We start from the raw sequence: 15154 nt of genomic DNA, 5'->3' as shown, positions 1-15154 counted from the left end.
AACTGCAGGGAGGGTGTCCATGCTCTGCACAAGCACACTTTGTAATACGATGGGTAGGCTCCTTGCCGTGGAACAGAAACTTTAATGAGCCAGATTTTTATGCCGCAGCTTAAGACATTTTTCAACCTAGAAGTTCCCTATTAAGTGCTTAGCCATATACAGTAGCGATAGGGTGGAGACTAGAGAAATTTTGATATTTTGGCTCCTTAGAGGCAAGTTAAACTGTTTAGCTCCACCTTCTGATTGTTAGCCCCACCCCTGAGGATAAAAGGCAACACCCCCCACAGAACTCAAGCAATGCATCATACACTATTTATAAACCTATTACTGATAACATGGATGAATCGTAGGCGGAACAGTCTCAGCGAGTCTGGACTCCATAGCTGATGACTAGCTATCCCGCCACATGTATTTATAATATACATACAGATTTATTATAAATATCTATATTAAATGATTTTGCAATTATTTGTATATAAAAAAAAAAAATCAATCAAGGAGAATGAAAATGTTGTGGTTTGTCTTTTATTTTTGTGGTCTGGAATTGGTGGGGAAAAAGTTGCAGGAGAAGGGGGTTCAGTCATCAACAAGACCAGAGAAGACGGAAGAAGGGACTGACTTCTGCTCCAGCTGCACCTCTGGGGGGAAACAAATAGAACAAAAATGGATTATTTCAGTGTCAAAAGCTGGAGTATAGGTTAAAGTGCCTTAAAAACAAAACTACAAATTATATATTTATATGGGAAAGATTCATTGAATGCTGCAGTTTCAACAATCAAAACAACGCCCAAAACTAGTTCTACCCGTCATTGGTGGGACTTCAATGGAAACTACAACACAGGTGTGTTCAGGGCCTAACATTATGTGCTGGATTTTTGTCCTTTTTGGTCAATGTCTCCATTTCTACCATTAGTGTGGCATCCGACATTCACTTTTCTCGTATGCAGAAAACAAACCGCCATTTGGATTCTGTCTGCTCTTCACAAACCCATTGATCTGATTGTTTTGAATGAAAGATTAGACTTTTTTCTTCTTTCTGGACAGTCTATCCTCAAAAAAGCACAAAGATGTGAACAGCCGCTTGGGCATCATTCAGTCTTTTTTTTTTTTTTTTTACGTGTGTTAAGATGGCCTGACAAGGATCGCAGTGTTCGGACTGGCCATCGGCTTTCCCCAACTGAGCCTGGCAGCAAGTATTTCTATGGAGCTGTCATGCTCAGGTCAGGATAGCCAACCTCCAGTCCGTGCGTCCCGATCCTCCTCCAACTTATAAGATGCTTTTCACGAATAGAACACATATCCACTATAGCATGCAGGTATAATCTCCAGGACAGTCCTGTCATAACCTGTCTTATGATTTCTAAGTGTTGACAAGACCAAACTTCCAGTAATTTAGTCAGCAAGAATGGTGCAGCAGACCATGGCTCTCTTACTGTCAAAAAGATTGAACCCGCAACCATGAACCATCTAATACAATACTTACAGGCAGAGGTTGGCCATTTTCCCCATGTAATGATCTATCCGGAATTAAAGCCCCACAGGTGTAGCCCTGAAGCTTGTCCAATACCACACATGGACGCCCAGTCGCATTGGAGGCTTTGTAAAGTGCAAACATTTCACTCACCGTCCGGCTCCAGCTCCTCTTCAGAATCGTCATCTCCAATATTTATCTCATCTGGATTGTTTTGAAGCGTCAGCTCTGCTAATTCTGTGCGGGAGGCATCAGATCTGCACCAAAAGGTAAAGAGGTCCATTAAGTAACGGCAAGGTAAATCAGTGGCCCCTAAAGTGGTGGATACAGCACCCTGACTTTCCCGACCTGACAAAGAGGATCTTCTCCTTCATCTGAGGTTTATCCTTCTCGGCCTCTGCTGCCACCACAGCCGCTCTCTGCTCCAGAGCCTGCATCTCATCCGCCGGTTCTGAAAAGATACGAGATATTCCTGGTGACAACTCATTCATTGTGGGATCAGACCAATATACGGTATCACCCCTAGGGTCTGATAGACAGGCTGAGGACAAGAGAAACTGCCCTCCTCTCAGATTGTGAAACTATGGATCTGTTCGGGAAATGAGGTGGTTTGTGAACACTTGCAGGGATAAAGGAATTGCAAACGTTCCCTTAAAGGGTTATTTCTAATGCTGCAAGTTATCACCTGGTGGCATCTGGCCGACCCCCAGAAACTGAAATGCCCCATTGTCATGCGGCACTGCCCAAATGGTCCATAGACAATTAATCAAGAAAGCCCATGCTTGACCTCTATACTATATGGTGGGCTCAGGACACTTGTTCTAGTTGTCTGTGCAACCCTGAGCAATCAGATCGTTATCGATATGTCTACAGTAGAAAGATATATTTAAAGAGGAATATAGGAAGAGGCCGCAAGAACAAAGACATCATCAACATGCCCGACTTCCATAAGAAACATGGAGCCGCTCTAAACAGGATGAGTGTCATTTGATCTTGGCAAAGTTGAGGGGTTCAGACATTTCAAAGTTTATAGGTTTTGCCATAGGCAAGGAAAATGGTGCATCCCACAAGAGTGGGCAAGTTCTGCAGCACAAATTTTATTTGCCAAGTGGGTCACATTCATACCATGGTGCAAGAAAACCGCACCATCCGGATAATGCCTGCAAGTTTTAGTCTTGCTGTAGGTTTTTCTTACCTTTCTATGGACATTCCTGTGGCATTTTGTGGTTTAAGAAGTAGTAGTATTCTGGATGATAAATAAAGGTTTTTTTTTAGGGAAGGCTATGTATAGAGTGAACATGGGGGAAGCCAATGAACACAGGGTCTCGGGCCCAGACGTGACCCTCTCTCTGGTGTTATCCGAGCCCCTGCTTCATGTACAACACTCACAGACCTTGCACTAGATTTTGCCTGGAGCATTTCTTGAATTTTCCGGCTATCCATTACCTCTTTCTTGCGGCTGCCCGCTTGCACCCTACACTCCCCGTATGTGAATCGTACTACCTGCCCCCTCACTGTAGACTGGTTACTACACAATAGGGTTACCTTTGCCGTCCTCATTCGTGCCTCCTCCTTCTGCTCTCAACCTCTGAGACACAAGGAAGGTCCCCTGGGTGTTGTACTTGGCTTGTACGCTACGCTTCACCCGCAGCATCTCACGCAGGGTATCTTCGTTACCGTGCCGGACCTCAAAATCTCTCCAGGTCTGCCAAAACACTGCGGTCAACTGCAACAGGAAAATTTATGTTAACACTAGGTCATGGTGGCCTCTATAAAAGTAAAATGAATAATAACTCTCTGTACTGGCCGGGAATAACAAAGGCTTCAAGGACTCACCCGGGGATCACACATCTGAGAGCAGTAGGAATAAACGGCTCGGCTGCGGTCAATCTCTCCTAATTTACACTCCATGTCAGCAAACCGTAGACACATCTCCCGGGCCTGGTCATCCGGCAAAATCTGAGAAAAGAATCACAAAGCACCATAAACGACTGTTCGACAGCTGCAACATATGCAGGGATTCCATAACAGACAGGCGTGTTGCAGCTGTCGAACAGCCACGGGGACTTGAACATATTTATCGAGCACACCGAAGACACTCGGCTAGCACACGAGCATGCTCAGATAACACCTTATCCGAGCACATTCGCTCGTCATTAATAAGGACCCATTCTTGAGATGGGTATCGGAGCCAGAGGTGAGACCCAGATTGATCTCAAGAGAAGTGTTTGTCTCGCGTAGTCAGGAATCAAGACGTGGCCGCACATGCGATGCTCTCTCCATTCACTTATGTGGGAGTTCTAAAAAATTGCTAAACTTGCTTGCCAGGTAATTTGCGGAACTCCTATAGAAGCGAATGGAGAGAGACGTGCATGTGGGGCTAACCTCATGATTCCCAATGGTGAGAACTTTCTTCAGACAGAGGTGATAGCATATTAAGAAAAAAAAAAAAAAAACGCAATACCACTAGAATCCCCCCCAGCCTCCTCTGATGCTCTGACAGGACTGGAGGGGATATCCTGACCACCAGCCACCTAACCCTGTAGTCAGATGACTGATGGTTGGGACATCATCACTTTCGGTCCTGATTAAGAGCATGAGAGTGGAAACGTTATCAGCACAACAGGATTCGAAAGGTAGATATTGTCTTCTACCCTTATAACGAAGGCTTCAGAAGAAGCGGGATAGCTAGTGGAAATTGTTCATTTCTGTGAAATTTCGCAGGAAAGCCCGTACCTCAATGGCTCGCTCATAAATACTGCGGGTGTGTGTGACGCCATATATTTCAGCCGCTCTCTTAATGTAAATGTTAAACATCTCATACTGCTCTTCTCGTTCAACCGCCTGAGTTGCTCGCTCGTACAAAGCCATGGCGTGCCGGGCCAGACCATGCTCTTCCTCCAGCTTTGCATACAGTAGAAATATATCTATCAGATATAAGAAAGAGGCGACGGTGAACGACAATAAGTAAAGACGGTTCACCGTCCAACATCTCGGGAGTTAGATTTTGCTAGATACAAACTTTTTGCAAACTTTCGTGGACAACCATCCAAGGCTTGTTCAAACAGGTCCCGAGCTCTTTCCAGCTTCTTGCCTCCATAGCGAGCTATGAACTTAGACAGGTAAGTGCTCCAGATGTCGTAAACATTGGGCCACCGGAAGAGGGCGATGCCACGCTCATAAGCCTGGGGGAGAGGGGCATCATGATTAACAGAATAATCGGCAGAGGTGAACGTGTGCACCCCTATTGGGGTAAGACAGACACCTACCTTAAAACTTTCTTCAAAGTAGTTGTGTTCCTCCAAAAAGAGGGCGTAATTGATGATGATCTGCGGGGTGGCTATGCGGAGGTCAATAATGCGATCGTATACCGCCTTAGTGGACTGTGGGGGAGAGAAAATCAGGTAACATCTTATTGTAGAAAGTGAGGACCTGAAATAAGAGCCATTACCCCTGGCAGTGCCAGGTCTAGATGCCAAATAGCAGTGGAGGCAGGGGTTACACAGATGAGCTGGACTGCCTGGCACGCTACACCTAGTCCTGCAGTGATAATCTCCTGCTGATAAAACACCAGTTGTACTGAAACTACAGAAAGCTGATGAGCAAGTGACATTTCTGGAATCAGGCTCTCTGTTCCTACATCATGCTACTCTCAGATTCAGGTCACAGTCACATGTTCAGTATTTTACAACAGTATTTGTAAGCCAAAACCAGGAGTGGGTGATAAATACAGAAGTGGTGACGTGTTTCTATTATACAGGGAGAAAATATTGGAACCAAACGGCGCTTAGAACCAATGAATTGAGAATGCAGTTTTTCAAGTGGTTACTGCAAATCGGTAGAAGTTCAAAGCGGCTTATAAGCAATGATTCTAATTGATTAAGCGCTGACCTGGTTGGTGGCAGACGCAAGGGGAATCACTGCCGGTCGACCCAAGTGGTGAATCACCACTTAGTAAAATGGGGTATAGTGACATCACTCCCGTGTGAATAGTCGCGTAGAATTGTAGTCTGTGCTCCTAATCCAACGCGTTTCGGAAACTTGTGACTTCTTTCATCAGGGATGTTACAGCCCCAATTTGCTGAACTTCTAAATACCAAGGTCAATTAGTCTACATAGACATGGGACCAACAACTGACACGGGCATCTCCATAGAGGAAGGGGAATGGTTACCATATTTTTGCTCTTACGTGTTAAGAAACATATTAGTGAATGGCCAGTGGTAACCCCCTACATTAAGGGACCACTATCAGTATAAGGAAATGAGCATGCAAATTATAGAGGTTCCAAGAGTTAACTGATCAAATCTAACCTAGTTTATCTTTAGAAAATGTAAAATATGATTAATTATAATGTCCTCACACTGCAGGATCCTCCGATTGTTCCTCTCCTGGTTTTGGCTTACAGATATTGATGTAAAATACTGACCGTGTGAACATGGCCTAAATAGCAAAAACCCACCGACGGATTCCTTTTAAATCACTTAGTAGGGGAGAATGTACCTTTGAAATCCTTCCGTCAATGTAAAGATTTTTCTTGGGCTTTCCAATTAAACTCCCCCTCTACTGACCAGAAACGGGGCATTTCCTGATATACTTACTGTTAGTGTATTACCTAAGGAAGACGAGTTATATTAGTACCTTGAAGGTGCCCAGACTTTCCTCCAGGTCCGCCAGCATGGACCAGACCTTCAGGGACTTGTACAGTCTGTTCTGCACCGGCTCCGAGGCATCAAAATATTCAGCCTTGCGGGCAGGCATCGCCGTGGCTTTCTGCAAGCAAAGACATAACACCGTTACCTATACTCAAAGTACAAGAGGCGTACACATAACTGTTGGCTGCATAATAAAAAGCTAAAAAGTTCTAAATTAGGTAGAAGCGAACGCAAATGTGACCACCAGAATCACAATTGGCTGCTGTCACTACAGCAAAAATGGACGCAACAACGGAAACACATTTATGCCCCGATCCATCATTTATGTTTGCTTTTTTATGTCACTTTCCTTTTTTTGTCTTATGACATTTGCTGCAGGTTTTGGGGCCAAATTCATAGAAATGGTGTACGTGATTCATGAGTTTGGCGCAAAAGGCCTTTTTTTTTTTTCCATGGTCTTGTGACTTGGCACCAGCTCGTCCTCAAAAATACACTAAGGGGAGACTGGATTGGAGTTGATGCAAATTTGAAAACTTTTTTAAGAAGTCGCAATTGATTAATCAGTTGGAAAAGCAATTAAAAAAAGTGAACAAATATATAAATAGACTTCAATAGAAGGCGCAAATAGAATAATGAATTGGGAGCCAAAAAAACCCAAAAACAAACCAAAAAAAAAAAAAAAACAGGTACAAAGGCAATGATGAATCGGGTCCTTAGTTTTGGATACAAATTGTAATTACATTCCCCTTTTGATAAACAGAGGCATTTATGGGGTTAGCGGCAGGTTTGGGTCTTGGCTCCGATCGCCGCGGTTAGAGGATGATGTGGGCTGTATTACACTGTCCGCATCTGCTGCGCATTGGGCAGCTGAACCCGCTCCATTTACAGGGACCCAACATTGTCGGGAAGGGGTTAAATATGGACTTCTACAGGATTAACAGATTTTGACTTCCAATCCGACACCATGTGTAATTCAGAGGCAAACTCTACATTCCGTACCCTTAATATCGTCAGCGCTTCATCGTAATTCTCATGTCTCAGCTCCATCTCACCAAACTGGCACCAAACCGAGGCCAAGTCATCCACATGCGTGTACTGCACCTGCGTCGCTCTCTGCAGTATGGCCCGAGCCTGTAGGGGAAGAAACGGAAAGATGCACGAGTCAGTCTGTTCTGCACACCAGTTTCTAACCACATGGTAATATTGTCATCTCCAAGTTGGAAGCTTTCCTTTAAAAACAAACAAAAAAAACAAACAAACAACAACAGTGGCAATTCAGCCCATCGGTCGTGTCTGGTATTTCAGCACTGTTCCATTGAAGTAAATTAGAGTTGCAATACCACACACGACCTGTGGACAGGTGTGGTGCTGTTTTTTGGCAGAAATGCTTTTTTTTTATCCTATAAATCTGTGAAGTCACAAGTAGATTCAGTATCAACTATATGGGTATGTGCATACGTTGCGGATTTGGCTGTGGATCCGCAGCAGTTTTCCATGCGTTGTACAGCACCATGTAAACCTATGGAAAACCAAATCCGCTGTGCCAATGGTGCGGAAAATACCGCGGTTTATTTTGCGCAGCATGTCAGTTCTTTGTGCGGATTCTGCAGCGTTTTACACCTGTTCCATAATTGGAATCCGCAGGTTTAAAAATGCAGGCGAAATCCGCACAAAAAACTGGGGTAAATCTGCAGGTAAAACGCCCTGCATTTTACCTGCGGATTTACCGCAGTTTTTTTATGATTCTCGTACACAAATCCGCACATGAATCCGCAACGTGTGCACATAGCCTAAGTCTCTGCCCCTGCCCCCTCTGTGAGACAGTGAGGTTACCGGAGAGAAGCTTATTTAGTAGTGATGAGTGAATGTGCTGGGATAAGGTATTATCTCAGCATGCTCAGGTGCTAACAGTATCTCCGGCGTGCTCGAATAATATGTTCGACAGACGGAACACATGCAGAGATTGCCTATTTGTTAGGCAAATAGATAGCAAGCAACTGCAAGGGTCTAGTCCCGGTATAAATCAACACTCACGTCATCTATTTGTCCATTGTCCTCGTAGAACTTGGCGAATGCCACCCATAAAGAGTGCGGTTTCCCAGTTGCCCTCACTGGGTTCACTGTCTGGACAGCTTCTGTGTAGGTGTTAATAATCTAGAAGATAAAAATGCATTTAATAAGAGAAAACTAAAAACAACAAGAGGAGCAAAAATATAAAGGCAGAATTAACGCGCAACTCACCTCTCGTGGCTTGCCTTGGTAGAGCTGCACCCTCTTGTGCCACTCATGAACATTGTGTGGGTTCTGTCGTAGTAACACCCCGTTAAGTAAAAGGGGTCTCCGCTCCATCAACTGCTCGAATCGAGCCAACCTCAGCTCCAGATCCAGGTCATCTAACGACACATAGGGGGCAGTATGAGGACACTGAAGCACAAGGAGGATAACTGCAGAATTTTTACCAAGTTTTCCCCCTTTATCGATACGGGGCAACGTACTGGTCATAGAGAATCCCAGCAATTCTGACACAAGGGGGTCTGCAAAATGAATGGAGCGGAGGTCGAGCAAGAGTACCATATCTCCATCCATTCTCTTAGCAATTTCCATTCTCAGGATCATAGAGGGGCCCGGTAGTCAGACCCCCCCAGGAATCAGTAAGGTATTTCCCCAGCACATTGACAAGGTATAACCCATTTAAGTGGCTTCTTACCCTCCTCTTCCTTCCCCATCTCACTGACTGTCTCCATTTTGGCAGCAATGATGCTTTCTTCAAACTGAGCGTAACTGTCGAACACCTGAGTGAAGTCTCGCACAGTAGTCACGGTCTGAATGGCCTCCTCGTAGACATCTCGAGCCTGGGATAGAGAACAATGTAATGAGAAGTCTAGCAAGAACATAAAATGAAAAAAAGAAGAAAAAGGGCTGAAATCACATGTCAGGGATAATATGGCCAATATCAGATTTTACCTTTTCAAAATGGCCACTGCGGGTATGATATTCGGCAAGGGCGCACCACAACTTGCCCCTCTGGTCTGTAAAGCGAGTCAAGCCGCCTCGAATGATGGCTGCGGAGTCGAGAGAGCGGACAGAACCTGGGTGCTGGGACAGGAGGGTGCAAAGCTCCTGCCATAGCTGAAATGGAAAGAATTAGTGGTTATATATATATATATTCACCTGTAACAGCAGTGATCAGAGCTTCACCTTCCTCAGGTCCACAAACAAGTCTCCGCCACTGCTCCAGTTGCCTGCTATTGGCTGTGACGTTAACGTCACGTCGACAGGATAGCAGTCAATGAATGAGATCGGCTGCACTGATGGTGGCGACCCGTCTACACTGGCAGAGCGACTGAATGCACCAATTGCCTGCCATGCTGTCGACGTGATGTCAGCATCGCAGCTAATGCCAGACCCCGGGAACAGCAGAGGAGACTCGCTGATGGACCTGGTGACGGCGAGTATAACAGGTTCGTTGTTTAATAACAATGGGGCAGAAACTTAATTGAAAGGGAACAACTCCCTAAACCACTTGGATACCATTATCAAAAACTGACAGTGGCATTTAAATGGTTCCCACTCACTGCCAGGCGCCCATCGGCCCTCTCCTGCAACATGATCACCTCACTTTACTTACCCACAAAGAAGGAAAAAAATATATAACTACCGAAAAAAGTACACCTTGCCACGCAGAAGAAAAAATCCTTATAAATAAGGACTGAATTGTGTTTTTTTCTCAGCATTTAACCTTTACTTCAGAACTTTTTTAAATACGTTTTATGGTAAAATAAATGATGCCATTGAAAAACTACAACTTAGCAGGAAAAAATAAATCAATAAAAAGCGGCCCAGTTCTCAAGAGGGGGTTAAATAATGTGTTATCTGAGCACGAGAACATGAGTCGGATTATCACTAACAAGGACCAATCCTCTACTGTCATTGGGGACATGGCGGCCATACATGTGTGGTTACTTCACTCTGAGAATGGGAGAAAGACAGCAACCAGCTGGAGCCTCGCATTTCTCAGATAACCCTTAGAAAGTACCTTGGGCATTGTAAACACTGGATCACCCCTGTATAAGTGAGAATGAAGAACAGCTGACAGCAGTGCACCAAAGCGAGAGGCTGGACCAGTGGCAATCAGATGGCTTCACCTTTTTAGATGGAAGCCTCTACCCTTCTTCTCACACTCACCTGATAATTTGACTTTCCTTCCTTTGACACAAAGTCATCTTGGTTTACAATGGTTGCCAATCTGGACGCTGCTTCATCCAATCTGTCAACAGAGCGCAGGTATTCAATGTATTCCTCTGCATTCTCAGGAGACAGCTGTCACCAACAAGAGAAAAAGGGTTGCTGTTATACTGGAGACATGTCCGAGGGTCTTGTGATTCTCACCTCTCTCAACAGATATGATGCAGTGAGTAGTTTGATGCTGGAAAACAACCTTTGCCATGTGCCTGTAGTTTGTAAAGTTGGCATACACTATGGATTAACACATCCCGATGTGAAACCCTGTGTTTCCCCCCAGTAAAATAATATCACCTACACTCACCTCTGGTGCAGTTCCAGCAGTGTCGACACTGGCTCTCCCGGGAGCCATTCGCGAGACATTTTTTTTTATGTCACGCAATCCTAGTGACCAATCAACATGAAGAGATCTTCATTCTCTTCTCCAATTGAGATCTGAAGAAGTGAGAGAGCAGCTCTGACTTCCTCTGGATTTGTCTGAAGGAGGGGAGAGTGAAACCAGTACAGATCCCGCTGCAGGGCTCACGTGACAATGTCATGCAAGCCCTGGGAGAGATGGTGCCAACACTATTGGAATGGCGGCTGCACCAAAGGTAAGTAAAAGTGTTATTATTTTACTGGGGGGGGAACATAGTGATTGGGTTGTCCCAAGTAGAGAGAGCTCACTAATTTTGGAAGGACCAGCCTTCGGTAAATGGTGGCCTCCTACCTGGAGATAAAAACATCAGGCACTAGAATTTCATGCCCAATCCTCATTTCCTCAGGGGAGATGAGCCGCCACAATGGACTTACAGCGGCAGTCATTCGGAACACAATCACGCTCAGCTGGAGAGTGGGGGGCTGTCACACCAACGATATCTAGAGTATATGGAACGTAAGTTGTCAGACACCGACCTTCAAGTACCTCCTGTAGACCCTGACCGCAGTCTCTGGTAGGGGGTGTGCACGGACAAAGCGTAAGTAAAGGGGCCAGATACGATGGTGCTGGGTGATGGGAAGAGCACGTAGAGCCCGGTCCAATGTCCTCCTCGTGCGGGTAACTTTACACTGGTCCATCAGGGACTGGCAGTAATCCAGCCATATGCGGGGCATCTGATCGGAGCAGAGAGATCACATTATAAAGAAGATCAGTCTCAAACAGAGGAAGGATGAACATGAAGGCGACCACTGCCGAGGCAATGTAATGTCTTTACCTTGTGCATGAAGACCAGGGCTCTCTCGTGGCAATTATTCACCTCCTCGAAGGCCGGATCGGTGATGCACCTCCTCTTCACCTGCTTCCTGCGCTGCTTCAGGTAGGCATACCATAACTTGTAGCTGGAGGATACAATGGTATAAAGGATTAATAGTAAAACCAGAATGTACAGCAGAACAGTCCATTAATTAGAAAGTCTTCCTGGTGCCATCAGATCTGCAGCCTGGACCTGGCGTGAGACGGGACATAGTCTCAGATTCACTGGCCAAGTTCTAGTCTGGGCCCTAAAGGCATGTTCACATGTTTAGGTTTTTAGAATCTAAAGCCAAGATTCAAAAATAGGAGACATCCCAGGATTTCCTTCACATGTGACTTCTATTTTTTATAAGTTCCTGGCTTTGGCCTCAAAAACTGTATAAAGAAAAGAAACCAAGAACGTCAATGTGCGATCCAAGGACAGCGGACTGAAGGAAAACATGGTTGTGTGAACCTGGAGTATTGCAGAGAAGCTGGGTAGTATTAGTAACTGCAATATTATCCAAGGGTCCCATATAGAGTTACATCAGTGTGGCGACTACAGATAGCCGTATGGTGCTAAAAGGGCATTTCCCACCGGGTAAGCCATAAAAGGTAAGGTAGACGGGTCCTGGGTGGATGGTGGGAGCTCAATCGCATGTACACAGGAAGGTGCAAGGGAATTGCAACCACCTCTCCACCGCCTGGGCCCTTTTGGTGTGACTTACCGTACATCTACCATACATTTATTATTATTATTTATATAGCACCATTGATTCCATGGTGCTGTACATTTATGGCATATCTTGTAGAATATCTCTTGAAATCACGAAGATCCCAGATCTAAAAGAAAGCAGGGACCTCATGTGACGACTTAGGCTACGTTCACATTTGCGTTGTGCGCCGCAGCGTCGGCGCCGCAGCGCACAACGCAAACAAAAACGCGGCAAAACGCACGCTAAAACGCTGCGTTTTGCGCCGCATGCGTCCTTTTTGGCCGAAAGTTGGACGCAAAAAAAATGCAACTTGATGCGTTTCTTGCGTCCAACGCTTGCGGCCATGCGGCGCAAAACGCAGCACAACGCATGTCCATGCGCCCCCATGTTAAATATAGGGGCGCATGACGCATGCGGCGCCGCTGCGGCGCCCGACGCTGCGGCGCTGACCGCAAATGTGAACGTAGCCTTACACAGGTTTCATGTACAATGTAATTTTGACCAATGCACATGTGATGTATGTAGAGGCAGCACGGTGGCTCAGTGGTTAGCACAGCAACCTTGCAGCGCTGGAGTCCTGGGTTCAAATCCCACCAAGGACAACATCCGCAAGGAGTGTGTATGTTCTTCTCCGGGTACTCTGGTTTCCTCCCACATTCCAAAGACATACTGATAGGGAACCTAGATTGAGCCCCAATGGGGACAGTGATGATGATGTCTGTAAAGCGCTGCAGAATATGATGGTGCTATATAAGTGAATAAAATAAATAAATAAAATGTGGCATCAGCCAAAAAGAAAGTGCCCAGATCGTAATACCAAAAAATATATCCAAATCCCATGTTGGATAAAAATCAACTGATCCAGATAAGACAGGCGAGCCACAGACTGTGCTCTGATATTACATGTGTATAGAGAGACCCTAAATGTGCACTTTATTTTTAGTGTAAATGGGTTTTCTACAAAAATAAAAAAATTATAATTCACATTTGAACACAACCTGACATCCAGAGGATGGCTGGAGCCGGCTGCGGGGGACACGTACCTCCCGGGGAGCTCCTTCAGCGCCCGCTCATAGATCAGGTTGAGGGTGTGCGCCGGGGCGGAGAGCTTGGACTCGATGTATCGCATCCAGCACTTGACAGAGTAGGGATTGCGCAGGATCTCCTCCTCAAACTGCAAGTCATCTTCCTCCTGTAAGAGCGATAGTCAGCGGCTGCCATCAGTAGCTATACTCCTGCCAGGAAGCATAAACCAATGGGGGTGGCAGGGGAACAAACAGGAGACCTCCAAAAACGTCTGTTTGCTCTCTATGGGTGAAGGTGTGTGATTTATATACATGCGGTCACATGCCGACTAGACTTGCGCGGCCTCGCTCTACACATGGGAACTGACCGAAGCCGGAAGTCTAGTTGGATTGTGGCCGGAAGTATAGAAAATAATCACATCCTTGTGGTCACATGACCGCCCGCTCCCGGAGAATCCCGACAGTGCGCGCTGTGACGGTTCATGCAGTCACCTAATGTAATTGCAGACTCGTACCCAAGACTGGACAACCCCTTTAAGAAAGGCTTGTGAAAAGTTCACACAGAAACATTATGGGCTGAAAACACAATGCCACTCATACTGCAAAAGGTTAAGAGAAATGACAAAGTGCAAAAGCGAAAAACGCCCAGTCAGGAAGCGGTTAAAAATGTTTGGAAGAGCTCAGTCCCACTCTATGTCCCTGAAACATGGTACAGGCTGCCTAGTGGGACTACAATACCCAGCATGCCGCGCAGCTCACCCCTCAGCACACATCACACACGGTACACACGTCTCTCAGTCACCGGGAACTTACAAACGCGATTTCTTTCTCCGGCATGTTGTGGCCTCAGCCTCTCGTTAATACAACGCCACTACCGGGAAATGTCCCTGCAAGGAACCCGTAGCACGCCAAAAGTGTGACGTATCGGACGTTCTGTACGTGCGCTTGAATAATGACGCCCATCAATGCACAGAGCGCCATTTTGATTGTGGGCAAAGTCAGAGAGGGCACAACACACAGAGTCCACGCCATCCACAAGCCACACTGTCCCACCGCTAGGGCCACACTATACCTACAATTGTACTAGGAAGGTCCTAAAAGTAACGGGTATTAGATCAGCCACAGGAATCTCCCCCATAAGTATATCAGACACAGGTGTCTCCCCATAAGTATATCAGCCACAGGTGTCTCCCCATAAGTATATCAGCCACAGGTGTCTCCCCATAAGTATATCAGCCACAGGTGTCCCCCCATAAGTATATCAGCCACAGGTGTCCTCCCCCATAAGTATATCAGCCACAGGTGTCCCCCCATAAGTATATCAGCCACAGGTGTCCTCCCCCATAAGTATATCAGCCACAGGTGTCTCCCCATAAGTATATCAGCCACAGGTGTCCCCCATAAGTATATCAGCCACAGGTGTCCCCCATAAGTATATCAGCCACAGGTGTCCCCCCATAAGTATATCAGCCACAGGTGTCCCCCCATAAGTATATCAGCCACAGGTGTCCCCCCATAAGTATATCAGCCACAGGTGTCTCCCCATAAGTATATCAGCCACAAGTGTCTCCCCATAAGTATATCAGCCACGGGTGTCTCCCCATAAGTATATCAGCCACGTGTGTCCCCCCATAAGTATATCAGCCACGGGTGTCCCCCATAAGTATATCAGCCACGGGTGTCCCCCATAAGTATATCAGCCACAGGTGTCCCCCCATAAGTATATCAGCCACAGGTGTCCCCCCATAAGTATATCAGCCACAGGTGTCCCCCATAAGTATATCAGCCACAGGTGTCCCCCCATAAGTATATCAGCCACAGGTGTCTCCCCATAAG

At 46.0% G+C, this 15154-nt stretch overlaps 1 protein-coding gene across 1 annotated transcript; it reads right to left on the bottom strand.

Moving 5' to 3' along the window:
- Nucleotides 1–509: 509 nt before the first annotated feature.
- XAB2 (XPA binding protein 2) lies at nucleotides 510–14264 on the bottom strand. The gene is made up of 19 exons (XM_077262300.1): nucleotides 14132–14264; nucleotides 13337–13485; nucleotides 11561–11684; nucleotides 11262–11459; nucleotides 10311–10445; nucleotides 9090–9254; nucleotides 8833–8977; nucleotides 8367–8518; nucleotides 8160–8279; nucleotides 7125–7256; nucleotides 6112–6243; nucleotides 4741–4854; nucleotides 4494–4656; nucleotides 4208–4398; nucleotides 3308–3430; nucleotides 3017–3197; nucleotides 1820–1922; nucleotides 1625–1728; nucleotides 510–638 (listed from the first exon to the last, which is right to left on the bottom strand). Exons 1-19 carry the CDS (start codon nucleotides 14153–14155, stop codon nucleotides 577–579), a joined length of 2517 nt encoding a protein of 838 aa, XP_077118415.1. The 5' UTR covers nucleotides 14156–14264; the 3' UTR covers nucleotides 510–576.
- Between the last annotated feature and the right edge of the window lie 890 nt (nucleotides 14265–15154).

The sequence above is a fragment of the Ranitomeya variabilis genome, chromosome 5 (assembly GCF_051348905.1).
Source record: "Ranitomeya variabilis isolate aRanVar5 chromosome 5, aRanVar5.hap1, whole genome shotgun sequence".
Taxonomy (NCBI): Eukaryota; Metazoa; Chordata; class Amphibia; order Anura; family Dendrobatidae; genus Ranitomeya; species Ranitomeya variabilis.
Note: the sequence above shows the minus strand (reverse complement) of the source record. Positions and strands in the feature narration are given on the sequence as shown.